This window comes from Scomber japonicus, chromosome 22, assembly GCF_027409825.1.
Source record: "Scomber japonicus isolate fScoJap1 chromosome 22, fScoJap1.pri, whole genome shotgun sequence".
In the NCBI taxonomy this organism is placed as follows: domain Eukaryota; kingdom Metazoa; phylum Chordata; class Actinopteri; order Scombriformes; family Scombridae; genus Scomber; species Scomber japonicus.
The window spans coordinates 26,744,563-26,771,395 of record NC_070599.1 but is presented as its reverse complement, the minus strand read 5'-3'; the positions used below and the strand labels follow the sequence as shown (position 1 = coordinate 26,771,395).

The window sequence follows — 26,833 nt, the reverse complement described above, 5'->3', positions numbered from 1 at the left end:
AAATAGGTTTGGTATATTTATTTAAAACAGTTTAACATTGCTGAAATTAATTGAATACAAATATTTTCCAAAAAATGTATCAAGAATTTATTGGATATAGCTAACAGGCTAATTCAACCTTAACATTTCACAGGGCTGGGTATCATTTCAAAACTTGTGATACAAAAGGATGATACAATAACTTTCTTTACTGACACCAAAATTACACTTTTATATGATAACTCACTTTGAAAAACATGTCTTCTGATCAAAAGTTCTTAAATGTGTTGTCTGAACACGAGCAGCATTAAGACAAAATAAAGTCAAATATCCGCAAATTTTAAATTTAAATTAGGAACTATCTTTTGATAGTTAAGCAAGTTAAAGACTCTAATAAGGTTTTCTTTGCCAGTTTTCGGTACGGTAACAATGATGATACTGTAGGACAAACTTTGATAAGTACCAAAAAAACTCATAGAATTTACATAGTTATTTTAATGTCTGATAATTTCTGTCAGTGTCATACTCTTCGTCAGTATGCATATTTTAGAAGCACAGTTTATACACTTCTGGGACATTCACTGTTTATTCCACCATATATTTTGGCCTTTAACCTCATATTCTCATTTGTTTTCTGGTTCAACGTCTCTAAAATGAGGCGCCAACAGTAAAGAGATCAGAGGCTCAGTGTAAGCCAAGCCAACGTTCACCCTCAGGACATTGTGAGGCACTTTGGTTGAAATCCTCCATCAAACAGCAGACATACATTATTGAGGATCAAACTGTCCATAGGCACAGCGCCAACTCCACTCAAACATAAAGCAACATGAAATTGCTTTTTAATCGCTGCCACTGTCACTGTCGTCATCGTCGTCCTCCTCTTCTTCTTCTCCTCCTCCTTCCTCCTTTTTCTCAGATTCCTCTACAAGTCCTGAGAAGAAGTCGTTTTCTCCGTGGGCTTTCTTGGTGAGAGACTTCATCCGTCCGTCTTTCTTCTTCCTCTTTCGGTATTCGTTGACAGTTGTGTTGGGTAAAGTGGAAATGTCCCAGAACTTGATGAGCTGGTCGTGGCCACAGCTGACCAGGAAGCGGGAGTCCCAGGACTTGACGAGCTCTTCGATGGGCTCGCCAACGTGCTGTCCGATGCAGCCGATGACCCGGTTAGGAAGGAGGTTGATGGCCCTGATGGAGAACAGACAACATGTTAGTAACTTGTCAGATGGTGAGAAGCACCAAGAGCAAGCCAGGAATGAGGAAGAGAAACAAATACCAGACAGATGTAACCTCTATTGGTTTGTTGACCTGAGATCTTGGCTTTGGTAGGCAGTAGTTTTGGACCTTTGGGGTAGACCATCAAAAACCCAACTCACCGAATGTACCCGTCCATGGAGGCAGTGCACATGATGTTGTCGGTGATTGGGGCGATACAGTCCACCGACTCGGCCTTGATGGCGAAGCGGTCACTGGTGGCTCCGAATCCGTTCCAGTTGAAGATGTAGATGGTACCCTCGCTGGAGCCGCAAACCACCTTCTTTCCCCGTTTCATCAGCGCCACCGACGTCAGATCGCCACTCTGGCCCTCCGACAGCAACTCGAACCGCCGCCTCTTGATGTTGAAGACGCCCATGGTACTGTCTCCACTGAATCATGATTACAGCAGAACAAATTAGAGCTCAGATTTAAGAAAACAGTGTTAGAAATGTCTACTTTTTGGTGGATTAAAGGACACTCTGACATGCAAGGTCTGAGAAGCTACAATACAAAGAAACACTGAAGGTTGTCAAAGTCATCATGTGAATTTCAGCTTGCGGTTTGACAACCAATACTGAAACCTCTACTGTTAAAGTGACGGTTCCTGCTTACAACTCAAATGTTTTGTGTGATTGACAAATTTCAAGTAAGTTTTAAGTTTCTCCTCATTAATTTCCAAATCACCTTGAGATTTAATAGAAAACAACAGCAGCCTCAGAGGAAGGGAATCATTCTAAAAACTGATAATATGCTTTGTTACAGTAAGTAAAATGACCATGTGTGTTTAATGGGATTAAAAATAATGAAGAAACATTGGTATAATCCTTTAACTACAAACAAAGAGAACCCTGTTACTCAATAGTAATTATCCAATGGTCACAGCAAACAAGGCTTTTCATTTATTATATATTATTACAGTTATTACCTGGCAGTAAGTAGGATCCTCTTGGCCTGGTCCACAGCGATGTCACTGATGTAATCCTCATGTTGTTTCTCCTCCATGATGGACGTACCTTTCCTCATGTCCCACACCTTCACAAACAAAGAGAAAAAACAATGAGACAGTTATTATCTTGAAGGTTGAAATGATGAAAAACAAAAGGCACTTTGACACCAATGTCTACAATTATGGATAGGTAATACTCTACAATTTTGGCAGAATTGTATGAGAAGGTGATCGACTGCAAACTGTGATTGTGATGTACAAGTTCAGGAATTAGAAAAAATGCAAACGAAGGATAACAACTGCCAACGAAGAGTCATATGTAATCAGTTCCTTGGATAAGTATAACTGCATATCACAGAAACAACTATATTTCAATGCTAATTCCTTGCTGAATGTGTGCAGCAACGACATAAGTTACCACGACTAGATCACAAGTGGTCTGATTTGACCATTTCATGAGGAAAAGTTCATTGTGGAGATTTCGTGTTACTCATTACATTTCATTCATTACTGTTCTGATGACGATACCATTGGCCCATTCCAGAATTGCGGGTGCATTTCAAGTATTAAAACAAGCCAAAAAGTAGGAATGATATTTACAATCAAACTCTCTTTATACTTATAGAACACACAACAATGTAATAACCAAAAGATCTGTCAACTCTGTTAGAGACAAAAGTCAAATATATACAGTCAACAAATGCAATACAATTTAAAAACATCTATTAATTCAACTTTAAGTCTAATAAGATAGAGACTCTTATGTTTTGAAGTAAAAATATAAACCCGTTTAACTGACAAGTTGCCAAGATGGTGTACCATTTTCTCTCTGGAAAAGCAGCAGGTAGCAGGTACTATGCGTAATGGAAACGCAAAAAAACCTAGTGGAGTTGGGCCGAGCAGTGCTAGAACTGTATAATGGACCAGATTGGATCAGTCTGAACCCTAAATTTGATCTCAGCACCCCTAAAAATAAATAAATTATGGGTTTTTTTAACCTAAAAAATATTTTATACAACTTTATTTTTGCAAGCCCGTCTATTAGAGATGGGACAAACACTATGCTACAGGTTCAAATGGTTTTATTTGAACAGGCTTAATTCTGTCATTAATATATAATCTCTCCCTCAGGGTTCATTAACTATCTCAGGGCCCTCTCTGTAGAAATATGTGATTGTTTATTCTGAACCATTGTTATTATACACTATAGTAGACCACTCTAATGTGTATTAATATGTTTTGTTGTAATGTACGTTATCTAGTGAGATGAGTAGTTTAGCAGAGGGTTTGAACACTTGCAGGTTATTGTATGTCACATTCTCATTAGGAGCTGAGCCTCTCTAAAGGTCTGATCCTAGAACCACCCCTAGTCTGAACCATTAAAACACCAGCTTGGACCATTAACAGACAAGCTGAAGCATTAAGACCAAACTGGACCATTGAAAGACTAAACTGGACCATTGAAAGACCAAACTGGACCATTAAAAGACTAAACTGGACCACTGAAAGACCAAACTGGACCATTATCTGATCCCACTTGGGTGTTATAGATAAGACCAGCTTTAGGACCCTCTCTGGTGTCTGTGCAGACCTTCAGGGTTCCTCCATCGTCTCCGGTCGCCAGGATGTTCTGGTCCACCAGCAGCAGGCTGTTGATGGGAGCTCCGTGGGCCCCTCGGATCCTGGTGACCAGCTGTCCCCTCTCCACGTCCAGCAGGTGGACGGCCTTGTCCCTGGAGACGCTGTACAGCTGGAGCCCGTCTGCAGAGAAACGCACCTGCCTGCAAGACTTCATGTGGTGTCCGGACGACCACAGCTCCTTGGTCTCCCCCTCCGTGCAGGAGTAGGAGAAGGCGTACACGTCCCCGTCCACGTCCCCGCACACCAGCATGTCCCTGCTCGGGTGCACAGCCACCGTGTTGGCGAACGCCTCCAGCTGGATGTCCGGTGGTGTCTCTGTGATCTTTGGCCCGGCTGGCTCTCCTCCATCCTCATCTTCATCCCCATCCTCATCTGGGTCCGTTTCTGCCTCTTTGCTGGTCCCTGGAGCTTCTGTTTGGTCCGTTTCTGGAGGATCTGCTTCAGTGAGAGCTGGATCAACGTGTTCAGCGGGAGCTGCCATGTTGTTGTGTTTCTTACTTCTTCTACCACTGAAGTGTGGCAGTTTACTGATGAAAACCGGCCATACCGCCCTCTAGTGGACTGTTTAAACATTACACTCAAGTACAAAATTAATAGGTTGGCTTTACCCCTGCTGAAAAAAACAGCTTCAAATAGGTTAAGATGGTAGCTGGTCTTAGGCTGGTTTACCAGGCTGGTCTTGCTGGTTTGTCAGTGGCCAGCTTGGTGTGGCTGGTCAGACCAGCACAACCCAGCTGGTAAGATGGTCAAGCCATCAAACCACCTTAACCATCTTGTCTGACTGACCAGGATTGATTGGTCAGCAAAAGCAAGGCAAGGCTGATAATAGTTTCTGTTTCCAGTGAGGAGGAAAAAGGAAGTAATGAAATTGATGTATTTCTAATTCATTCATTTAAAGCAGAGATGACAAACCAATAGCACCCCCAAGTGGCCATTACACCAAACTTCAAGCAAAGTAACTGACAAGGTGCTGTACACCTCATAAAACAATGCACTTCCTTCTATTTGAAAATACATGAAACTATATATTTTTTAACTGTTTTAAAAAAGAAAAAAAGATATATATCTTCAAAGGGAACCAACAGGCTTAGAGCAGACAGGGTGTAAGGAGTAAAGTATCAAGAGAAGGACAAACACATAATTGGATTACATCTTTTAATGGAAATTGCAGACAATAACAACATAGGTTCACCATTTAAGCAAAAACTGTCATAATATAGTTTAAAGTGATCAAACCCTTGACCCTAAAAGGAAAGAATGACCAAAACGACCTGATTAATGCAGAAATTATTTAAAATAAGGCAGTAAAAAGTATAAAGGATGAACAAATGGAAGAAATTAAACCAATTATCTTCCTCTCATCATTTTCACCTCCTACATCTATGATTCTTTTTCTTTCTTTTTTGACTCCTGCTATTTTAATTGAACTTTTAGTTATATATTCTTCAACACCTTCACTTCCTTTTCTTTACCACACCTGTCTTTTCTTTTTGTCTTCCTGACCTTCTTTACTTTGATGCCTTGATCGATTCTCTTCTTCCTCTACCTTTTCCCTCTGGAATGTCCTTTTGTGCTCAGTTCTTCTGTTCCTTTCTCAGTTATCCTGCTCTTCGCCTCTCAAAGCATCACGGAGTCTTCTCCAGAACTCGGGCCTCCTCTCCTCCTCAAGAGGCCACTCCAGGTAGGTGGTGGAGTTCATGAGCTTGCGCAATTTGTAGAAACGTTTCGGGATGTCGTCTGTGGCCAGCGGTTCCAGCAAGATCAAGATGGCTGCATTCCCGTCGGCAGTCCCATCGAAAAGTCGAAAATGGGAGAAATCCAATTCGTAGCGGCACCAATCAGAGCGGACGAAGTTCTCAGAGAGGATGAATATGGTCCGCCGGCTGCGCTCCATGGCACTCATGATGTTGTCCATAATCCAGTGTCCAGGGAGGAAGTCTCTTTTGTGGAGGCACAGGGACAGAGGCTGGGAGTTTCTGGGGTTCGTAGCATCGTCATTATTCTCCCTGAAACCAGGGAAACCATGAAGCAGGTTATATTTCCCACAGGTTGAGACTGTATTTATGCCAGGTAGGGTTCTGGGAGATACTCTGACCTCTGCAAACCTACAAACTTCAGATTTTTCCTGTTTGTACAACTGAACATGAACACTTTTCCCATTTTTCTGATGTTTTTTAGACCAAATGATTAATCAATTATTCAAGAAAATAAATAGTGGAGTAATCGATAAGGGGGGAAAAAATCATGATTTCCCTAAAGGCAGTGAATAAATAACAGACAGACTAATTGTACTTGTACTGAAAATGTAATAATGTTGAGAAGTGTTACAAAAATGTCTGGCAATACCTTGTTTCCTCCAGCTCTGGTACCAAGAAGTCCTCCACCCATCTAGCGTCTCTCTCACTGTATGAAACAAAGGCATCGAAGCATACCAACGCCTCTGAATCTGCTTGATTTCTGCGTTGCTGTCGGGAGCTCCGCTTGGCCTTCAGCCACGACCACGTCATCTTCAGGTACCAAAACGCGTGGAGGCGCCACAGCACGACACACACCAGACATCCGACAAACAGCGCCACCACACAGCACACGGACACAAACAAAACCCGATGGCAGTAGGCAATAGTGAGGTGGACTTGACTCACTATCTCCCCCCGCAGGTGGAAAGGAGCGTCACACACATAGTTCTCCTTTCTATCTGTTAAATGCACATCTCCAGCTCCTTTGATGTCCGACTGGAGGAAAGCCACAAAGTCACAGGAGCAGACAAACTTGTTCTGACCGGCCTGGAGGTTCTGCAGTCGCTCATATGCCTGAAGGTCTACGCGGCTGAACATGTTCAGGGTGTTAGACTGAGGAAGAAGAAGAAGAACAGGGAGAGGTCACACAGGAAATACACAGCTTTGGAAGAAGAAAAATGAGAGGTGTATGTTTCATACCTGTATAGTTAGTGATTGCAGATTGGGGAACAACCATCCGTGAGGCAGCGTCAGAAACTTGTTCCCTGAGAGGTGGAGCTCTCTCAGGGCGGGCAGGAACAGAGTGAAGTCTTTGAGATCATTGTTGCTCAGATCCAGCACCTGAACACAATGAAATATGGGGTTAAAGTGTTTTACCAATATATGTATTTGCCGTCATGGTGGCATACGGTCCTCTGGCCATACCTCCAGAGTTATGGGTAGACATGGGGTGACGGTGCGCAGTTTGACCCTGGAGATGTTGAGGTATCGCAGGGTAGAGGGCCAGGTGCAGCCCTGTGGCATGGAGCTGTAGACATTCCTGCTGACATCCAGGTGGGTCAGTTTGGAGAGTTTCGCAACCAGTCGGCTCACTAAGGACAAAGACTGGACATAGACATGTCTTCAGACAGCGGGCAATTTCTTCTTCAAAAACAAAGCATGACTCTGATTTTACATGAGATGATCAGGTTATTCTCCAGCAGTACAACTCAGCTTGTGAAAATAGTCGTATCATGTCTCCTGTGTCTCTGGAGGAGCTTTGTCAATTCTGAGAAAATCATTGGGCCTCCTGTAAGAATATTTAAATATTCTTATCCTAAAACAAAAAACTGAATTAGTTGCTGCTAACTAATTTTAATTCAATAATAATTAAAAACGTTTGCAGGATTGGTTGTCATTTGACGTGCAGTTTGAGGTCATGAAGTCTGATAAATTACATCTTGGTCAGCTGTCTTGCAGTTTCAGCCGTTTCACATCTGATTTCCCATCATAAACAACATGCCTGTGTTGTGTGAGCTCCACTTTGTGGCCACTCATCTGATCCATACAGTGTGGGCGTTAAAGTTGGAGGTTCAGATTCTGTAGACAGGCTGATACAATGTGTACTGCAAGTTCACATAATGTACAACATCGGGAAAAAAACAGTCTATACACAGCTTAAGTCTCATTAGTACCTTCAGAGCGTTTCTGCTGATGTTTAACACTCGGAGGTCTTTCATAGAACCGTCTCCGTTGCACAGTGTCTCCTCCAGAGTCAAATCGGTCAGCAGGTTGTCAGACAGGTCCAAGTACTGCATGTTCATCAGCAGGCGGGACGTGTTACAGGGCATCACAAACACCTGATGGGAGAAGTCAGGCTAAGCAAATGGAGCTCGGAGAGTTGGAATACATTGATTTCATTCATTTGTTTTGTTGATAAGAGAACCTGGTCATATCTGATGGTGAATAAACAAGAGTTGCTGTGCACTTTAGAACCCAAACTTATATTATTACCTCAAAAGACTTTTGAGTTTGTGAGTTTGGTGTTAAAGTTTCCAAAAATCTGAGGTATAACTGGAATACCTAACCTTGAAATATCTTAAAATTGACATTACTTACATATTTAAATGTTTCATTTTTCATTTTGTGAAGAAAAGTGTAAAAAAAAAAATGTTTAAAGATTAAAGTCAGACTTTCATCTTCAACTCAGAACAATGAGAAATTATTCAAGACTGCAGTCAGTATTTATTGGCCTAAATTCTTGACTTTTATCTCACAAACCTGACACTGATGTCTAATTCTACTTTGACAATTAATTTATAAAATGTTTGGCTTCTGGCTCAGCTAACTGTTATCAGCCATATTTCACACATTTGTGACCAACGTCTTGTTCTTTACCCCGCAGTTAATGACGGACACCTTCCTGGGGTACTGCAGCAGGTACTTCAGGTTAAAGAATGAGACAAACTTAAAGACATCCAGCACCACGGCGTCTCGTAAGTAGAACTCATCCACACTTTTATGATCAGTCCATTTGGCGCTCTCCCACCTGACACCAGCCGGAAAACAAAACACAGAAAGATTTTTAACCCTTGTGTCGTCCTCCCGGGTCAAATTGACCCCGTCTGTTTTGACTGTTCCTTCTTTCCTCCCTTCCTTCTTTCCGTCTGTCCTTCCTTCCTTCCTTCCATCTGTTCTTCCTTCTTCCTCCCTTCCACCCTTCCTCCCTCCCTCCTTCCTTGTTTCCTCCCCCCTCCTTCTTCCTCCCTCCCTTCCTCCTTTCTTCCTTCCTTTTCTTTCCTTTCCTTCCCCCTCCCTTCTTTCCTCTGTCCTTCTTTCCTTCCTTCCTCCTTTCCTTCCTTCTTCCTCCCTTCCACCCTTCCCCCCTCCCTCCTTTGCTTCCTTCTTCATCCCTTCCTTCCTCCTTTCCTTCCTTCCTTGACTTGAGGACAACAGGAGGGTTAAGGCAGTTTTAATCCTTTATGTGAGAATCAAAAACATTATTTTCACTGGAATTGGACAAATGACAGATCATGCTGACTCGCTGGTTTCCTACCTTCCTTCCCCCGTTAGTGTGACAGCATCATAGATAAGAGAAGAGATAGGCGCTCCATTTGTTTTGTTCAGGAAGTTGACAATGGCCTCATCGGATACAGAGAAGTTACGGAAGGTCAAGTGCCTGAAGTGACATCACACTGGTTTCAGCCATGGATTACATTTTGACACTTTATTTAAAACCCCCCCCCTTTTTTTAACATTTGTCCCATAGTGTCTCCCATTCTCAATTACACATTTTAATTTAATTTGAAACTTGTGCCCATTTACATCAAATGGTATGGATGATTGGTTCCCGTATTTATGACTAGGAGGAGTTCACAGTGGACGATTCAAGACACGCAATAACTCCCATATGACACGAACATGCCATAATTCACAAGTGTTTTGAACATTGCTAAAGCAGCATGCGGCTCTGAAGCAGAAGAAATGGAGATGGTATGGCCATACCTGACTCTCCTGTTGGATATCACTATGAAGGGCTCAGCAGACTCATGATACATCAGATGGATGTCCTCCAGAACTATTTGTGTCTCAGGGTACGATATGTCGTCGAGCACAGCCGAGGCCAAAGTTTGGTTAGTTAAAAATGGATTGTGGAGGCTCAAAGTTACACGACCCAATGGCCAAATATACGCTAGAGCACCGGACTCATACCTGCAGAGACAATAAAACATCAGAAACACACAAGATACAATAATTGATGCTTGTTTTTGTTAAGTCAGTCCATAACTCATAGATGTAAAAGTTACTATTCACATTCATTTTACCATTATTTCTCAAAAAAGGAGCAAAACTAGCGGTTAGATAGGCTCTCTCCTTCTCTTAACTGTTCCATCAGAAGGTTTGAAGAAGCTCAACAGTCGACATGTGTTCATTGATATTACTTTATCGATAAGAGCTGCTAAAGACAGAACATGGAGGCTTTAATTACTTTCTAATGACGCTTTTCCACTACACAGTTCCAGTACTACTCGGCTCGGTTCCAGGAACGACCTTTTCCATTACCCTACCATTATCCTACTCAACGTGGGCAGGGTCGTCATAGCAACAGCTCTGGAAACTGCCATGACTTTGTTTTCTACGCGACACAAACACATAAACAATGGAGCACATGGAGGTGATGGTGCACTTGCTGCTGTATGTGTCTTTCTGTCACACTTCCTTTCTTTCCTTCCTTCCTTCCTTCCTTCCTTCCTGTGTCTTTCTGTCACACACAAAGCAAAGAAAAGAGAAACCGAATCTCTGTAACGCTGTTGTTGGTGTTTAAAAATGGCCGGTTTGATTCTTGTGTGGGACGGCTCATGACTCTTCCAGTGAAGACTCTCTGACCAATCAGAGGCCGGCAGTCTGATGACGTCACATTTAGTATCAGCTCGGCTTGCTTGGAACCTCGGTAGAGCAGGTACTAAAAAAGTAGCAGGTACCAGATACTATCCCTAGTGGAAACACAAAAAAAACGAGTCGAGCCGAGTCGTGCTGGAACTGTGTTAGTGGAGAAGCGCCATAAAAGAGGCGTGCAGGGACAAAATCTCCTCATGCTGCAGGATTTTCTGAAACAACATTGGTGCCCCACCTGGTAAGGTTGTTGGCGTGCACAGTGAGCTCCTCCAGCTGAGTGACTCCAGACAGATCTCCTCTCCTGAGCTCCTTCAGATCCGGACCTCCAAACGCCAGCCGCCTCAGCCTGACCAGCGGCTGAAACACTGGCTCAAGGCAGCTGCAGGCGACAGAGTTAGTGAGGTTTTTGTGCATGGGTAATTTGTCTCAGTCATTTCAAATTGATGTTAAAGTTTGGTTTTCACTTCTAAGTTGAAGTTAAGGGTCTATAGAACAATTTTGGTCCAAGTGTCAAACACACAGATAAAAAACAGACCTCTAGGGGGCGCCGCAAAATATGTAAACTGCTACAACTTTTGATTGGATTATCCAATTTTAACATATGAGGTATGTATGGATTCAGAATTAAAAGGAGAAACTGGTATGTCAAGCATTTGGTGACCAGGTTAAAAATAAATACACTTTTAGCCCAATATATTAAATGGACACAAGCGAAATGATGCCTTTTTAAACATAAAGTCTGACAATGTCTTCACAGTTGCTGTGGAATTGTACTTTTTAACGCTAATGAGGTGAGTCATACGGCACCCGCCATTGCTGTACTCCCCATGTATGAATCTCTTTACTTTGACATTTGGGGCCAGGCGAGGTCGAGCCCGGGAGGTCATCAAAATCATGGAGGAAAGAAGGAAAGGAAAGGAAAGGAAAGGAAAGGAAAGGAAAGAAGGAAAGGAATGAAGGAAGGAGGGAAGGAAAAATGGAAGGAGAGAAGGAAAGAAGGACAGAAGGAAGCCTCATTCCTATAAAGATCTTTACCTGTACGGGTTCCTCCCTTCCTTCTGTCCTTCTTTCCTTCCCTCCTTCCATTTTTCCTTCCCTCCTTCCTTCATCCCTTCCTTCCTCCCTTCCTTCCCTCCCTCCCTCCTATCTTCCTTCTTTCCTTCCTTCCCTCCTTCCTCTCTCCATCCCTCCTTCCCTTCCTTCTTCTTCTCTTCTTTCCTTCCTTCTTCCTCTCTCCTTTCCTTCCTTCTTCCTCCCTTCCTCCCTCCATCCCTCCTTCCCTTCCTTCTTCCCTTCTTTCCTTCCTTCTTCCTCTCTCCTTTCCTTCCTTCTTCCTCTCTCCTTTCCTTCCTTCCTTCCTTCCTTCCTTCCTTCCTTCCCTCCCTCCCTCCCTCCCTCCCACCTTCCTTCCTCATTCCTATAAAGATCTTTACCTGTACGGGTTGTTGAGCAGGTTGAGCTGTTGCAGAGCTCCGAGCTTGCTGAACCAGGTTTGGTTAAGAGACGTCAGCTGATTGTCGGACAGATCCAGCTTCTCCAGGCTCCACAGAGACTGAAATGCTGATGGATGGATCTCAGCTAGTCTGTTACCTGAAGGACAGAAAGGATAAGAAGGGAAGAAGGAAGGAAGGGAGGAAAGGAGGGGAGGAAGGAGGGAAGGAAAGTCTAGTCTGTTACCTGAAGGACAGAAAGGAAACATTTTACATTCAAACAAAAAGAGATTCAGAGGTTCAACAGACCCTTTTTATTATGTTGTATGTAACCTCCCTCCTTCCTTCCCTCCCTCCCTCCTTCCCTCCCACCTTCCTTCCTCCCTTCCTTCCCTCCTTCCAGACCCTTTTTATTATGTTGTATGTAACTTCCCTCCTTCCTTCCCTCCCTCCCTCCCTCCCTCCCTCCCTCCCTCCCTCCCTCCCTCCCACCTTCCTTCCTCCCTTCCTTCCCTTTTCATTATGTTGGTATAACTTCACCTTCCTGTCGTCCTCCCGGGTCAAATTGACCCCGTCTGTTTTGACTGTTCTTTCCTCCCTTCTTTCTGTCCTTCTTTCCTTTCCTTCCTCCCTTCCTTCTGTCCTTCTTTCCTTCCCTCCTTCCTTCTTTCCTTCCTTCCCTTCCTTCTGTCCTTCTGTCCTTCTTTCCTTTCCTTCCTCCCTTCCTTCTATCCTTCTTTCCTTCCCTCCTTCCATTTTTCCTTCCCTCCTTCCTTCTTTCCTTCATCCCTTCCTTCTGTCCTTCTTTCCTTTCCTTCCTCCCTTCCTTCTGTCCTTCTTTCCTTCCTTCTGTCCTTCTTTCCTTTCCTTCATTCCTTCCCTCCTTCCTTCATCCCTTTCTTCTGTCCTTCTTTTCCTTGCCTTCTTTCCTTCCTTTCTTCTTTCCGTTCCTTCCTCCCTTCCTTCTGTCCTTCTTTCCTTTCCTTTCCTTTCCTTCCTCCCTTCCTTCTGTCCTTCCTTCCCTCCCTCCCTCCTATCTTCCTTGCTCCCTCCCTTCCTTCCTTCCTTCCTTCCTTCCTGAAAGAAAGGAAGAGAGAAGGAGGGAGGGAGGAAAGAAGGAGGGAAGGAATAAGGAAGGGAGGAAAGGAAAGAAGGAAGAAAAGGAGGGAGGAAGGAGGGAAGGAAAGAAGGAGGGAAGAAGGGGGGATGGAGGGTTAAATCTTCCATACATCTCACCCTCATTCATATAAAAACCCCACTAATAATCCCACTTCCTGTTCAGCGTTACCGTGGAGACTCAGCTCTCTCAGTGGCTTGTGGCCCGTCAGGTCGTCGTCGGTCACCACGGTGATGTTGTTGAAGGAGAGATCAAGAGTCAGGGCGAGGCCCGTTACCATGGGAACGGCGACGAACCCGCCACAGGAGCAGTTACAGGAGAGCTGCAGGTCACAGCGATTACAGGAGGGCTTCTTCTTCGTCTCGCTGTCTGACCTTTGACCCCGGCAGAGGGACGAGAAGAGGAGGAGGACGAGGTAAATGACACACGGGGGTCTCATGATGTAGGGGTAGAGGAATGTAGGGAGGAGTATCGGATCTGTAAAAAGCAAAGGAGAAGAGTTAGTGAGAGGAAGATGTACAGTAAGTGAGAAAGGGCAGATGAGGACAAGTCGAGCAGCACAAAGAGACAAAGAGACAAAGTGAAAGTGTCGGTTAAGACAAGAGGAAGTCGTGACTATTGTTCCAAAAGCATTCAAGACAAGTGAGAGACTCCTGAATACATCATCAATCTGTACCAGAGCATCTCTCCAGTCACACAGACAAAAGTGACACATGGACAATGAATGCTATGTTTGTATCCATCCTTCAAATAAAAAGACAAAATGTCCTTCCTCCCTCCCTCCTTCTCTCTTTCTTTCCTCCCCCCTACCTTCCTTCCTTCCTTCCTTCTTTCCTCCGTCCCTCCTTCCTTCCCTTTCTTCCTTCCTTCCTTCCTTCCTTCCATCCTTCCTTCCTTCTTTCCTCCGTCCCTCCTTCCTTCCCTTCCTTCCTTCCTTCCCTTCCTTCCTCCCTTCCTCCCTTCCTAGCTCCCTTCCTTTCAATGAGTGTCCTATAAAGGGTTAAAAGGGTTAAACAAAAGAAACTAAATTAATATGGGAGGCCGTTTAGGGTGAAAACATTGAAATATGTGCACACACACATTGACAATGTGCACACAAGCATTTAAAACGTGCACACACACATTGACATGATGTGCAGACACGCACTGAAAATTTTCACACTCGGGATATAGGCTACTTGTGTGTGTGTGTGTGTGTGTGTGTGTGTGTGTGTGTGTGTGTGTGCGCCTGTGTGTGTGTGTGTGTGTGTGTGTATCTGAGTGTGTGTGTAAAATGTCAGTGCGCCCAGAATTTGTTTCAATATAACCAGAAGGCACCGCCATCTTGGACAGCTACTTGCCACGGCGTCTAAATACACACACACACACACACACACACACACACACACACACACACACACACACACATATACTACCTCTTGTCACTTTTGGGGTTTTCACATAGACTTACATTCATTTCCTGAAGACTAACACTCTCTCTAACAATCAGAACAAACATCAGCTCTACAGTAGACACACACACATTCCTGTTTATGAACACTTGTGGGGACAGCACATGTTTATGGATACTTGTGGGGACATTTCATAGTAGCCTATATCCCGCTGTGTGAGAAGGTGCTAGAGTGTGGAAATTTTCAGTGCGTGTCTGCAGATCATGTCAATGTGTGTGTGCACGTTTTAAATGCTTGTGTGCACATTGTCAATGTGCGTATGTGCACGTTTTCAATGTGTGTGTGCACATATTTCAATGTTTTCACCCTAAACGGCCTCCCATAAATTATCTTGGATTTGAGAGAATTAATGAAGCAGGAAACTTGTGCCACGAAGTTTACAGTACAGTATTTGAATATCCACACACTTTTGGTAACTGACATCACACACACACACACACACACACACACACACACACACACACACAGATTTGCACAGATTTGACTTGGGTCTCAGCTGTGACAGAAAAAGAGACCCAAACTGCACTCACACAGTTTTTACAGCCTTATTTCCTCAGATGTTTCCCATTTCTTGCCATCTATCTGTTGTTTTTACAAAAATAGCCGTAAAATGTGAAGCAGCATAATGTCGACCCACCAGACACACAGTCAGACTACATATTAGGAAAGTTAATATCAAATTTAGTTCCAGCGTCATAGCATCAGTCTGTGTGGTCTTACCTGATTCCTGTAGAGTCGCTCTCAGATCAAAATGGAAAAACTTATATGTTATTATTGAGAAACAGCAGCATACGTGAAGAGGATCATGAGTATTTCATAAGTATAAAGAGAGAGAGAGGAAGTAAAATGCAAAGGGGCTACAGGTGGAAGTGATGCGTGAAAAGAGGTAGTGAGCATGAGAATAAGCTTATGAGGGGAAATGTGCATGTTGCATTTTAATGCAAATATAGAAATGCATAACCCCCCTCCCTCTTACCCCCCCTAAAAAGTTCCTCTAAATGTTTGATTCTTTCTTTTACTCTTTTACAGTCGACTGAGTTTAAAGAAAAGAACATTAAGATAAAATACTGTTTATATAAAATCTTTCTGAGTTTTATTAACTCAGTAAAGCAGCAAGAAGTAAGAAGTTGACTCATCTGGTTTATGGTTTCCGTTACATAATAAACTGCTGTATGTACTGAACTGTAACCACAGTGAATTTCGCTTCCTCTTCGTCTATACGCAAGGCATCACCCATTGGTTTGCGGACAGCTGTTCTGAGGCTTGGATGTTTAATGAAGAGCTGGATACTGGACTGAAAATGATGCTCAGTCAGTCAGACATCCATCATTTGAAGCTTTCAGTATCAGATTGTTGGAGCCAGACGAGAGGGTGGAGCTAACCCTACCACTAGCTGCTAGCTTGGTTAGTTCGGTGTGTGAGGAAAGAAAGAAAAAAAGACAGGAAGGAAAGATGGAAGAAAGAGAAGAAAGACAGATGGAAGGAAGGAAGGAAGGAAGGAAGGAAGGAAGGAAAGGAAAGGAAAAGAAGACAGGAAGAAAAGATGGAGGAAAGAGAAGACAAGAAAGAAGGAACGAAGAAAGGAGGCATCGCCCATTGGTTTGCGGACAGCTGTTCTGAAGCTTGGATGTTTAATAAAGAGCTGGATACTGGACTGAGAATGATGCTCAGTCAGTCCTACGTAAAGATTCTAGCTTCAAGGTGTTGCGGCTGCATCCAGTCCTTACCGTACATCCATCATTTGAAGCCTTCAGTATCAGATTGTTGGAGCCAGACGTTACGGTGGAGCTAACCCTACGGCTAGCTGCTAGCTTGGTTAGTTCGGTGTGTGAGGAAAGAAAGAAAAAAAGACAGGAAGGAAAGATGGAAGAAAGAGAAGAAAGACAGATGGAAGGAAGGAAGGAAGGAAGGAAGGAAGGAAGGAAAGGAAAGGAAAAGAAGACAGGAAGAAAAGATGGAGGAAAGAGAAGACAAGAAAGAAGGAACGAAGAAAGGAGGCATCGCCCATTGGTTTGCGGACAGCTGTTCTGAAGCTTGGATGTTTAATAAAGAGCTGGATACTGGACTGAGAATGATGCTCAGTCAGTCCTACGTAAAGATTCTAGCTTCAAGGTGTTGCGGCTGCATCCAGTCCTTACCGTACATCCATCATTTGAAGCCTTCAGTATCAGATTGTTGGAGCCAGACGTTACGGTGGAGCTAACCCTACGGCTAGCTGCTAGCTTGGTTAGTTCGGTGTGTGAGGAAAGAAAGAAAAAAAGACAGGAAGGAAAGATGGAAGAAAGAGAAGAAAGACAGATGGAAGGAAGGAAGGAAGGAAGGAAGGAAGGAAGGAAGGAAGGAAAGGAAAAGAAAAGAAGACAGGAAGAAAAGATGGAGGAAAGAGAAGACAAGAAAGAAGGATCGAAGAAAGGAGGCATCGCCCATTGGTTTGCGGACAGCTGTTCTGAGGCTTGGATGTTTAATAAAGAGCTGGATACTGGACTGAGAATGATGCTCAGTCAGTCCTGTAAGACCTACGTAAAGATTCTAGCTTCAAGGTTTCAGTTCTGCATCCAGTCCTTACCGTACATCCATCATTTGGAGCCTTCAGTATCAGATTGTTGGAGCCAGACGTCACGGTGGAGCTAACCCTACGGCTAGCTGCTAGCTTGGTTAGTTTGGTGCGTTTACATTTTGCTTTGTGGAAACAAGCTTAAAACCATTAAAACAAAATGGTACCAGAAAAACTAAACAGCTAGCCGACTCCTTAGAGCAGCAGAGTCATTTTCATTCAAGGGCCACATACAGCCCCAATTTGATCTGATGTGGGCCGGATCATTACAAGATGGAAGGAAGGAAGGAAGGAAAAGAGGACAGGAAGAAAAGATGGAAGGAAGAGAAGGAAGGAAAGGGAAGATGGAAGGAAGAGAAGGGAAGATGGAAGGAAGAGAAGGAAGGAAAGAAGGAAGGAAGGACAAATGGAAGGAAGGAAAAGAAGACAGGAAGAAAACCTCTTGGCGGGCCGGTTCTGGCCCACGGGCCGCATGTTTAACACCCCTGCCTTTAGACCGTCTTTTAATTACATCAAACTCTGAACAAGTCTTATTAAGGCGACCAAAATGTTACAATTAACTTTCATAATGAAATAGTGACGGCTCTGTCTAAACTCTCTGAATCTGGGGTTATGCCATGTTTACGTATACTCTTATTTATCGTCTATTTCACTTTATATCTGACCCGGATCTACAGAGTGAACATCATGCTGTATATAAGAAGAAGTAGAACTAGTGGTTGAGGCCATAAACTCATGAAGGAACTGTCCACTGAGGTAATAAATCAAGTGAAAAGTCGGGTGAGTGTCTGTAGTTGCCCCCTGCTGGCCGTTAGAAAGAATGCAGGTTTATTGGCTTCACGTTTTAGAACCATAACTACCCACATGGATTGGACTGGACTGAAAATGATGCTCAGTCAGTCCTGTAAGACCTACGTAAAGATTCTAGCTTCAAGGTGTTGTGGCTGCATTCAGTTCTTCTTACCGTACATCCATCATTTGGAGCCTTCAGTATCAGATTGTTGGAGCCAGACGTTACGGTGGAGCTAACCCTACCACTAGCTGCTAGCTTGGTTAGAGGAAAGAGAAGAAAGACAGATTGAAGGAAGAGAAGACAAGAAAGAAGGAAGGAAGGAAGGAAAGGAAAAGAAGACAGGAAGAAAAGATGGAGGAAAGAGAAGAAAGACAGATTGAAGGGAGAGAAGACAAGAAAGAAGGAAGGAAGGAAGGAAAGGAAAAGAAGACAGGAAGGAAAGATGGAAGAAAGAGAAGAAAGACAGATGGAAGGAAGAGAAGAAAGGAAGGAAGGAAGGAAGGAAAGGAAAAGAAGACAGGAAGAAAAGATAGAAGAAAGAGAAGAAAGACAGATTGAAGGAAGAGAAGACAAGAAAGAAGGAACGAAGAAAGAAAGGAAGGAAGGAAGGAAGTAGGAAAAAAGACAGGAAGGGGTGATTTCCTTTGCCCCCTGCTGGCCGTTAGAAAGAATGCAGGTTTATTGGCTTCACGTTTTAAAACCATAACTACCCACATGGTCCCAACTCATGCAGACTTGTCCAGAAAGGCTGTTTTTAGTTTCACTTTTGGAAAGAAATGTATATTATTATGATTTAAAACTAAATAAAAAAGAAGAGAAAGAAGCAAATGATGACAAAGCTCCTCTGGATAAACTTAATGGTAATAATGAACACTTAACCCTTAAACAGGCCTTACTAGTTATGTCATTTGCACCTAAAGTAAGGAAGGAAGGAAGGAAGGAAGGAAGGAAGGAAAGGAAGGAGGGAGGGAGGGAAGGAGGGAAGAAGGGAAGGAGGGCAGAAGGAAGGAAGGGGGAAGGAAGGGAAGGAAGGGAGGAAGAAGGAATGAAAGGAAGGAGGGAGGAAGAAGGAAGGAAGAAAGAAAGGAAGGACAGATGAAGGAAGGAAGGAAGAAAGGAAGGATAGATGAAGGAAGGAAGAAAGGAAGGACAGAAGGAGGGAACATTTACCCTAACAGCTGAACTTAGATCTGAGGAAGGAAGGAAGGAAGGAAGGAAGGAAGGAAGGGGGAAGGAAGGGAAGCAAGGGAGGAAGAAGGAAGGAAAGGAAGGAGGGAGGAAGAAAGAAGGAAGGAAGGAAGGAAGGAAGGAAGAAAGAAAGAAAGAAAGGAAGGACAGATGAAGGAAGGAAGAAAGGAAGGAAGGACAGATGAAGGAAGGAAGAAAGGATGGACAGATGAAGGAAGGAAGAAAGGAAGGACAGAAGGGGGGAACATTTACCCTAACAGCTGAACTTAGATCTGAGGAAGGAAGGAAGGAAGGAAGGGAAGGAGGGAAGAAGGAAGGAAGGGGGAAGGAAGGGAAGCAAGGGAGGAAGAAGGAAGGAAAGGAAGGAGGGAGGGAGGAAGGAAGGTAGGAAGGGAGGGAGGGAAGAAGGATGGAAAGGAGGGAGGAAGGGAAGGAAGGGAGGAAGAAGGAAGGAAGGACAGATGAAGGAAGGAAGAAAGGAAGGACAGATGAAGGAAGGAAGAAAGGAAGGACAGAAGGAGGGAACATTTACCCTAACAGCTGAACTTAGATCTGAGGAAGGAAGGAAGGAAGAAAGGAAGGAAGGAAGGAAGGAAGGAAGGACAGACAGATGAAGGAAGGAAGGAAGGAAGGAAGGAAGGAAGAAAGGAAGGACCCGGGAGGACACTGTATCTCCTGGTGCACGTTGTCTGTTTAAGGGTTAAAACGTCATCCATCCAGTGTTGTTAAAGCAAACACTGTTGGTTCCCCTCACATGTTACGTGATGGACTGTAATGTTTGTTTTACAGTTTTCAGGCCAGAGGCGATCGCACATATTCATCTTTATGTGTTTATTCAGAACCATAAATATCTTAAGGCGCCACATAAAGTATATTTGTTGTTTTTTTCTGTTGCTTTTATTTGTTTTAACCCTTTATAGGACACTCATTGAAAGGAAGGGAGGAAGGAAGGAAGGAAGGGGGATGGAAGGAAGGAAGGAAGGAAGGAAGGAAGGAGGAAAGAAGGAAGGAAGGAAGGTAGGGGGGAGGAAGGATGGAAGGATGGAAGGATGGATGGATGGAAGGAAGGATGGATGGAAGGAAGGAAGGATGGAAGGAAGGAAGGAAGGATGGAAGAAAGGAAGGATGGAAGGAAGAAGAAAGGGGGATGGAGGAAGGAAAGAAGGAAGGGAGGAGAGAAGGAGGGAGGGAGGAAGAACAGATGGAAGGAAGGAAAGGAAGGAAGGAAGGAAAGAAGGAAGGGAGGAGAGAAGGAGAGAGGGAGGAAGGACGGATGGAAGGAAGGAAGGAAGGATGGAGGAAAGAAGGAAGGAAGGAAGGTAGGGGGGAGGAAAGAAAGAGAGAAGGAGGGAGGGAGGAAAGGAAGGAAGGAAGAAGAAAGGGGGATGGAGGAAGGAAAGAAGGAAGGGAGGAGAGAAGGAGGGAGGGAGGAAGAACAGATGGAAGGAAGGAAAGGAAGGAAAGAAGGAAGGGAGGAGAGAAGGAGAGAGGGAGGAAGGACGGATGGAAGGAAGGAAGGAAGGATGGAGGAAAGAAGGAAGGAAGGAAGGTAGGGGGGAGGAAAGAAAGAGAGAAGGAGGGAGGGAGGAAAGGAAGGAAGGAAGAAGAAAGGGGGATGGAGGAAGGAAAGAAGGAAGGGAGGAGAGAAGGAGGGAGGGAGGAAGAACAGATGGAAGGAAGGAAAGGAAGGAAGGACGGAGGAAATAAGGAACAAGGGAGGGAGAAAGGAAAAGAGGAAGGGAAGAAAGAAGGCAGGGAGGAAGGAAATGAAGGAAGGAAGGAAGGAAGGAAGGAAGGAAGGAAGTAAAGAAGGAAGGAAGGAAGGAAGGAAGGAAGGATATTTTGGCTTTCAGCTGCTTTATGAACAGTTTCTATCCCAAAGCCATAATCACCATAATGATGTGCAATAATATCTCTGAGCACTTTTTTAAAATCCCATTTTAACTGCATATGCTGGCAGTGAATGAGTGAATGGTTTATGTTGCATTGTTAACAGGCTGGTATGCAAAACAGTACCAATAAAACACATAAACGTCATCCATCATCCGTCCAGTGTTGTTAAAGCAAACACTGTTGGTTCCCCTCACATATTATGTGATGGACTGTAATGTTTGTTTTACAGTTTTCAGGCCAGAGGCGATCGCACATATTCATCTTTATGTGTTTATTCAGAACCAAAAATATCTTAAGGCGCCCCATAAAGTATATTTGTTTTTGTTTTTTTTTGTTGCTTTTATTTGTTTTAACCCTTTATAGGACACTCATTGAAAGGAAGGAAGGAAGGATGGAGGAAAGAAGGAAGGAAGGAAGGAAGGAAGGATGGAAGAAAGGAAGGATGGAAGGAAGAAGAAAGGGGGATGGAGGAAGGAAAGAAGGAAGGGAGGAGAGAAGGAGGGAGGGAAGAAGAACAGATGGAAGGAAGGAAAGGAAGGAAGGAAAGAAGGAAGGGAGGAGAGAATGAGAGAGGGAGGAAGGACGGATGGAAGGAAGGAAGGGAAGGAAGGACGGAGGAAATAAGGAACAAGGGAGGGAGAAAGGAAAAGAGGACGGGAAGAAAGATGGCAGGGAGGAAGGAAATGAAGGAAGGAAGGAAGGAAGGAAGGAAGGAAGGAAGGAAGGAAGGATGGATGGAAGAAAGGAAGGATGGAAGGAAGAAGAAAGGGGGATGGAGGAAGGAAAGAAGGAAGGGAGGAGAGAAGGAGGGAGGGAGGAAGAACAGATGGAAGGAAGGAAAGGAAGGAAGGAAGGAAAGAAGGAAGGGACAAGGGAGGGAGAAAGGAAAAGAGGAAGGGAAGAAAGAAGGCAGGGAGGAAGGAAAGGAAGGAAGGAAGGAAGGAAGGAAGGAAGGAAGGAAGGAAGGATATTTTGGCTTTCAGCTGCTTTATGAACAGTTTCTATCCCAAAGCCATAATCACCATAATGATGTGCAATAATATCTCTGAGCACTTTTTTAAAAACCCATTTTAACTGCATATACTGGCAGTGAATGAGTGAATGGTTTATGTTGCTGTACAGATGAGAGTACGAGTGGAATGAATGGATGCATTTATGTATTTTTAGATATTTTATATATATTTATATTAGGTATGGGAGTGGAAAGAAAGAGAGGAGGGGGGAGGAAAGGAAGGAAGGAAGGAAGAAAGGAAGGGGGATGGATGGATGGAAGGAAGGAGGAAAGAAGGAAGAAGAAAGGGGGATGGAGGAAGGAAAGAAGGAAGGGAGGAGAGAAGGAGGGAGGGAGGTATGGGAGTGGAAAGAAAGAGAGAAGGAGGGGGGAGGAAAGGAAGAAAGAAGGAAGGAAGGAAGGAAGGAAGGAAAGAAGGAAGGGAGGAAAGAAGGATGGAAGGAAAGGAAGGAAGGAAGGATGGAGGAAAGAAGGAAGGAAGGAAGGTATGGGAGTGGAAAGAAAGAGAGAAGGAGGGGGAGGAAAGGAAGGAAGGAAGGAAGAAAGGAAGGAAGAAAGGAAGGAAGGAAGGGGATGGAGGAAGGAAAGAAGGAAGGGAGGAAAGAAGGAGGGAGGGAGGAAAGGAAGGAAGGGGGTGGAGGAAGGAAAGAAGGAAGGGAGGAAAGAAGGAGGGAGGGAGGAAAGGAAGGAAGGAAGGATGGAGGAAAGAAGGAAGGAAGGAAGGTATGGGAGTGGAAAGAAAGAGAGAAGGAGGGGGAGGAAAGGAAGGAAGAAAGGAAGGAAGAAAGGAAGGAAGGAAGGGGGATGGAGGAAGGAAAGAAGGAAGGGAGGAAAGAAGGAGGGAGGGAGGAAAGGAAGGAAGGAAGGATGGAGGAAAGAAGGAAGGAAGGAAGGTATGGGAGTGGAAAGAAAGAGAGAAGGAGGGGGGAGGAAAGGAAGAAAGAAGGAAGGAAGAAAGGAAGGAAGAAAGGAAGGAAGAAAGGAAGGGGGATGGAGGAAGGAAAGAAGGAAGGGAGGAAAGAAGGAGGGAGGGAGGGAGGAAAGGAAGGAAGGAAGGATGGAGGAAAGAAGGAAGGAAGGAAGGTATGGGAGTGGAAAGAAAGAGAGAAGGAGGGGGAGGAAAGGAAGGAAGGAAGGAAGAAAGGAAGGAAGAAAGGAAGGAAGGAAGGGGGATGGAGGAAGGAAAGAAGGAAGGGAGGAAAGAAGGAGGGAGGGAGGAAAGGAAGGAAGGAAGGATGGAGGAAAGAAGGAAGGAAGGAAGGTATGGGAGTGGAAAGAAAGAGAGAAGGAGGGGGAGGAAAGGAAGGAAGGAAGGAAGAAAGGAAGGAAGAAAGGAAGGAAGGAAGGGGGATGGAGGAAGGAAAGAAGGAAGGGAGGAAAGAAGGAGGGAGGGAGGAAAGGAAGAAAGGAAGGATGGAGGAAAGAAGGAAGGAAGGAAGGAAGGTATGGGAGTGGAAAGAAAGAGAGAAGGAGGGGGGAGGAAAGGAAGAAAGGAGGAAGGAAGAAAGGAAGGAAGAAAGGAAGGAAGGAAGGAAGGAAGGGGGATGGAGGAAGGAAAGAAGGAAGGGAGAAAAGAAGGAGGGAGGGAGGAAAGGAAGGAAGGAAGGATGGAGGAAAGAATGAAGGAAGGAAGGTATGGGAGTGGAAAGAAAGAGAGAAGGAGGGGGGAGGAAAGGAAGAAAGGAAGGAAGGAAGGAAGGAAGAAAGGAAGGAAGGAAGGGGATGGAGGAAGGAAAGAAGGAAGGGAGGAAAGAAGGAGGGAGGGAGGAAAGGAAGGAAGAAAGGAAGGAAGAAAGGAAGGAAGGAAGGAAGGGGGATGGAGGAAGGAAAGAAGGAAGGGAGGAAAGAAGGAGGGAGGGAGGAAAGGAAGGAAGGAAGGATGGAGGAAAGAAGGAAGGAAGGAAGGTATGGGAGTGGAAAGAAAGAGAGAAGGAGGGGGAGGAAAGGAAGGAAGGAAGGAAGAAAGGAAGGAAGGAAGGGGATGGAGGAAGGAAAGAAGGAAGGGAGGAAAGAAGGAGGGAGGGAGGAAAGGAAGGAAGGAAGGATGGAGGAAAGAAGGAAGGAAGGAAGGTATGGGAGTGGAAAGAAAGAGAGAAGGAGGGGGGAGGAAAGGAAGGAAGAAAGGAAGGAAGAAAGGAAGGAAGGAAGGAAGGATGGAAGGGGGATGGAGGAAGGAAAGAAGGAAGGGAGGAAAGAAGGAGGGAGGGAGGAAAGGAAGGAAGGAAGGATGGAGGAAAGAAGGAAGGAAGGATGGAGGAAAGAAGGAAGGAAGGAAGGTATGGGAGTGGAAAGAAAGAGAGAAGGAGGGGGGAGGAAAGGAAGAAAGAAGGAAGGAAGAAAGGAAGGAAGGATGGAAGGAAAGAAGGAAGGAAGGAAGGATGGAGGAAAGGTAGGGGGGAGGAAAGAAAGAGAGAAGGAGGGAGGGAGGAAGTATGAGTGGAATGAATGGATGCATTTATGTATTTTTAGATATTTTAGCTCGCTCCTTTAGTGCTCCTAAACTTCATTGTATGTTTTGCACAATGACAATAAAGATCTATAATCTCTCAGACCTGCACAGATGGACATATATTCATCTATATTTACCTTTATATGCTTGAGTATACAGTTACTATCACTACTAAAGCTACTATATAGTTATTGTTTCCCAGTCTGAGCACAAAGATTTCTTATATCAGGAAGGAAGGGAGGAGAGAAGGAGGGAGGGAGGAAGGACAGATGGAAGGAAGGAAGGACGGAGGAAATAAGGAACAAGGGAGGGAGAAAGGAAAAGAGGAAGGGAAGAAAGATGGCAGGGAGGAAGGAAAGGAAGGAAGGAAAGGAAGGAAGGAAGGAAGGAAGGAAGTAAAGAAGGAAGGAAGGAAGGATGGATGGATGGATGGAAGGAAGGAGGAAAGAAGGAAGAAGAAAGGGGGATGGAGGAAGGAAAGAAGGAAGGGAGGAGAGAAGGAGGGAGGGAGGAAGAACAGATGGAAGGAAGGAAAGAAAGAAGGAAGAGAGGGAGGAAGGACAGATGGAAGGAAGGAATGGAAGGATGGAGGAAAGAAGGAAGGAAGGAAGGTAGGGGGGAGGGTGAGTGGAATGAATGGATGCATTTATGTATTTTTAGATATTTTAGCTCGCTCCTTTAGTGCTCCTAAACTTCATTGTATGTTTTGCACAATGACAATAAAGATCTATAATCTCTCAGACCTGCACAGATGGACATATATTCATCTATATTTACCTTTTATATGCTTGAGTATACAGTTACTATCACTACTAAAGCTACTATATAGTTATTGTTTCCCAGTCTGAGCACAAAGATTTCTTATATCAGCTTTCGTTTAATTATTCTCTGTATCTCCTTTTGTCTTGAATTCAGGATTATTGTGTCAGTTTTTCCGATTGTAGCTGTAAGTATCAAAGAAATATTTTAAAACACACAGTATAATACACCAAAATGTGTTGCTGTCCCATCTTATTTACTATTACTACAGCTGCTAGAGGGCGCTGTCCTGTTGTTTTAGATCCGTTGACATAACGACTGATGCTATCATTAACTGTGTTTACATGGACTTAAGTTTACTGTATATTGAATTTGTGCCAGTTGCAATCTATTAAATAAGCTGCACTTTACAAAATGAAGATAGACACAATGCACTTTAATGCAATTTTCACTTCCATACCATTCATTTTTAACATTGTTATGTATAATCTTAGCTTTTTTTTTTTTTTAAAGTATATTTTTTGGGCTTTTTTGCCTTTAATGTTCAGGACAGTGGAGAGAGACAGGAAACAGGAGGCAGAGAGAGGGGGAATGACACGCAGGATAAGACCGCTCGGCTCGGGATTCGAACCGGGATCGCCTGCAACGAGGACTGTAGCCTCAACACATGGGGCGGGTGCACTACCCGCTGAGCTATGCTCAACCCATAATCTTAGTTTTAATATTGAAGTCCTGTTCTTTATGTCAGATATTGTTCTATGTGCTGTCCTTTCTGTTGTCTTAAAGGATAATTACAGTTTTTTACAACCTGGACCTTATTTCTAGCATAAAATACGATCATTTACTCACCCAGACAACCAACCTCTCATAGATAACCTCTGATCTGACATCATCTGATCTGGATGTTGATAACATGCCACCACGGGCTTGGAGGGGAACAGCACTAACGTATCATAACTAAATATTGGTGAAATGAACGAGTTTGGTGGCAGAATATGTGTTATATAGAGGCTGCGCTTCGGTGCCCCGTGTACTCGCATTATACGGATATACGCGCCGCAACACTGGAGAACGACTCCAAATGACACCAACGTTGTCTGGGTGAGTAAATGATCGTATTTTATGCTAGAAATAAGTTCCAGGTTGTAAAAAACGGTAATTATCCTTTAATTGTTGTCTTTGGCCTGCAAGACCTTTTGCCCTTTGGGATCTTAATAAGATTGAAGTTGAAGTTGAAGTTGAAGACCTTATCTTAGTTTGGAGAAACCCGACTATGCTATCTGAATTGAACTGAATGATTATGCTACTGAAGAAACGTTACTATATGGCCACACATCAAAACAAAAGAAATTACCTTAATCCAGCAATTTATAAATGTTAGTGCTACTGTAAACCTGCTGGTAGTTAAAAGTCATTTTCAATAGGAAGAATAGTTTAAACGGTCAAATAAACTCAAGATTAACAGTTAGAGAGCTGGTTTGTCTTGTCGCTAATAGCAACCAGTAATCAGTCACCTGGATACTAGTATTTATCATCATGTATGGGGATATGAACCAGATTTCTATGTCTTCCAGATATGCTGAATATGATCAGACTCATAACTGGGACTCTCGATCTCATATAAAAGCAGTCGTTTTTCTCAAGAAGACTCGAATAAAGACTTTAAGAGGCAGAGATCGAAGGTTAACAGTTATTTTACTGACCAGAAAAAATGAGACAAGAAGTACGGACTCGTTTGCTGGAACGTTTATTGATAATA

At 43.9% G+C, this 26,833-nt stretch overlaps 2 protein-coding genes across 2 annotated transcripts; both read right to left on the bottom strand.

Annotated features, from left to right (window-relative positions):
• Positions 1–473: 473 nt before the first annotated feature.
• On the bottom strand, positions 474–4,298 carry wdr55 (WD repeat domain 55). The gene is made up of 4 exons (XM_053343674.1): positions 3,768–4,298; positions 2,156–2,262; positions 1,350–1,619; positions 474–1,161 (listed from the first exon to the last, which is right to left on the bottom strand). Exons 1-4 carry the CDS (start codon positions 4,296–4,298, stop codon positions 819–821), a joined length of 1,251 nt encoding a protein of 416 aa, XP_053199649.1. The 3' UTR covers positions 474–818.
• A 1,059-nt stretch (positions 4,299–5,357) lies between these two features.
• Positions 5,358–13,414, bottom strand: LOC128384059 (toll-like receptor 2). The gene is made up of 11 exons (XM_053343635.1): positions 13,147–13,414; positions 11,862–12,018; positions 10,664–10,807; positions 9,538–9,744; positions 9,089–9,211; positions 8,431–8,581; positions 7,728–7,892; positions 6,979–7,158; positions 6,754–6,894; positions 6,164–6,666; positions 5,358–5,823 (listed from the first exon to the last, which is right to left on the bottom strand). The coding sequence occupies exons 1-11, from the start codon at positions 13,412–13,414 to the stop codon at positions 5,412–5,414; spliced, it is 2,451 nt and encodes an 816-aa protein (XP_053199610.1). The 3' UTR covers positions 5,358–5,411.
• Between the last annotated feature and the right edge of the window lie 13,419 nt (positions 13,415–26,833).

Excerpts from the sequence above, each read along its gene's own strand:
- wdr55 (XM_053343674.1), bottom strand. The coding sequence starts at position 4,298 with ATGGCAGCTCCCGCTGAACACGTTGATCCAGCTCTCACTGAAGCAGAT. Across the intron at positions 2,263-3,767 it reads ACGATGGAGGAACCCTGAAG|GTGTGGGACATGAGGAAAGG; the intron begins GTCTGCACAGAC and ends TTGTTTGTGAAG. Across the intron at positions 1,620-2,155 it reads AGGATCCTACTTACTGCCAG|TGGAGACAGTACCATGGGCG; the intron begins GTAATAACTGTA and ends ATCATGATTCAG.
- LOC128384059 (XM_053343635.1), bottom strand. The coding sequence starts at position 13,414 with ATGAGACCCCCGTGTGTCATTTACCTCGTCCTCCTCCTCTTCTCGTCC. Across the intron at positions 10,808-11,861 it reads CTGCTCAACAACCCGTACAG|CTGCCTTGAGCCAGTGTTTC; the intron begins GTAAAGATCTTT and ends TGTCGCCTGCAG. Across the intron at positions 6,667-6,753 it reads TGCAATCACTAACTATACAG|TCTAACACCCTGAACATGTT; the intron begins GTATGAAACATA and ends CTTCTTCCTCAG.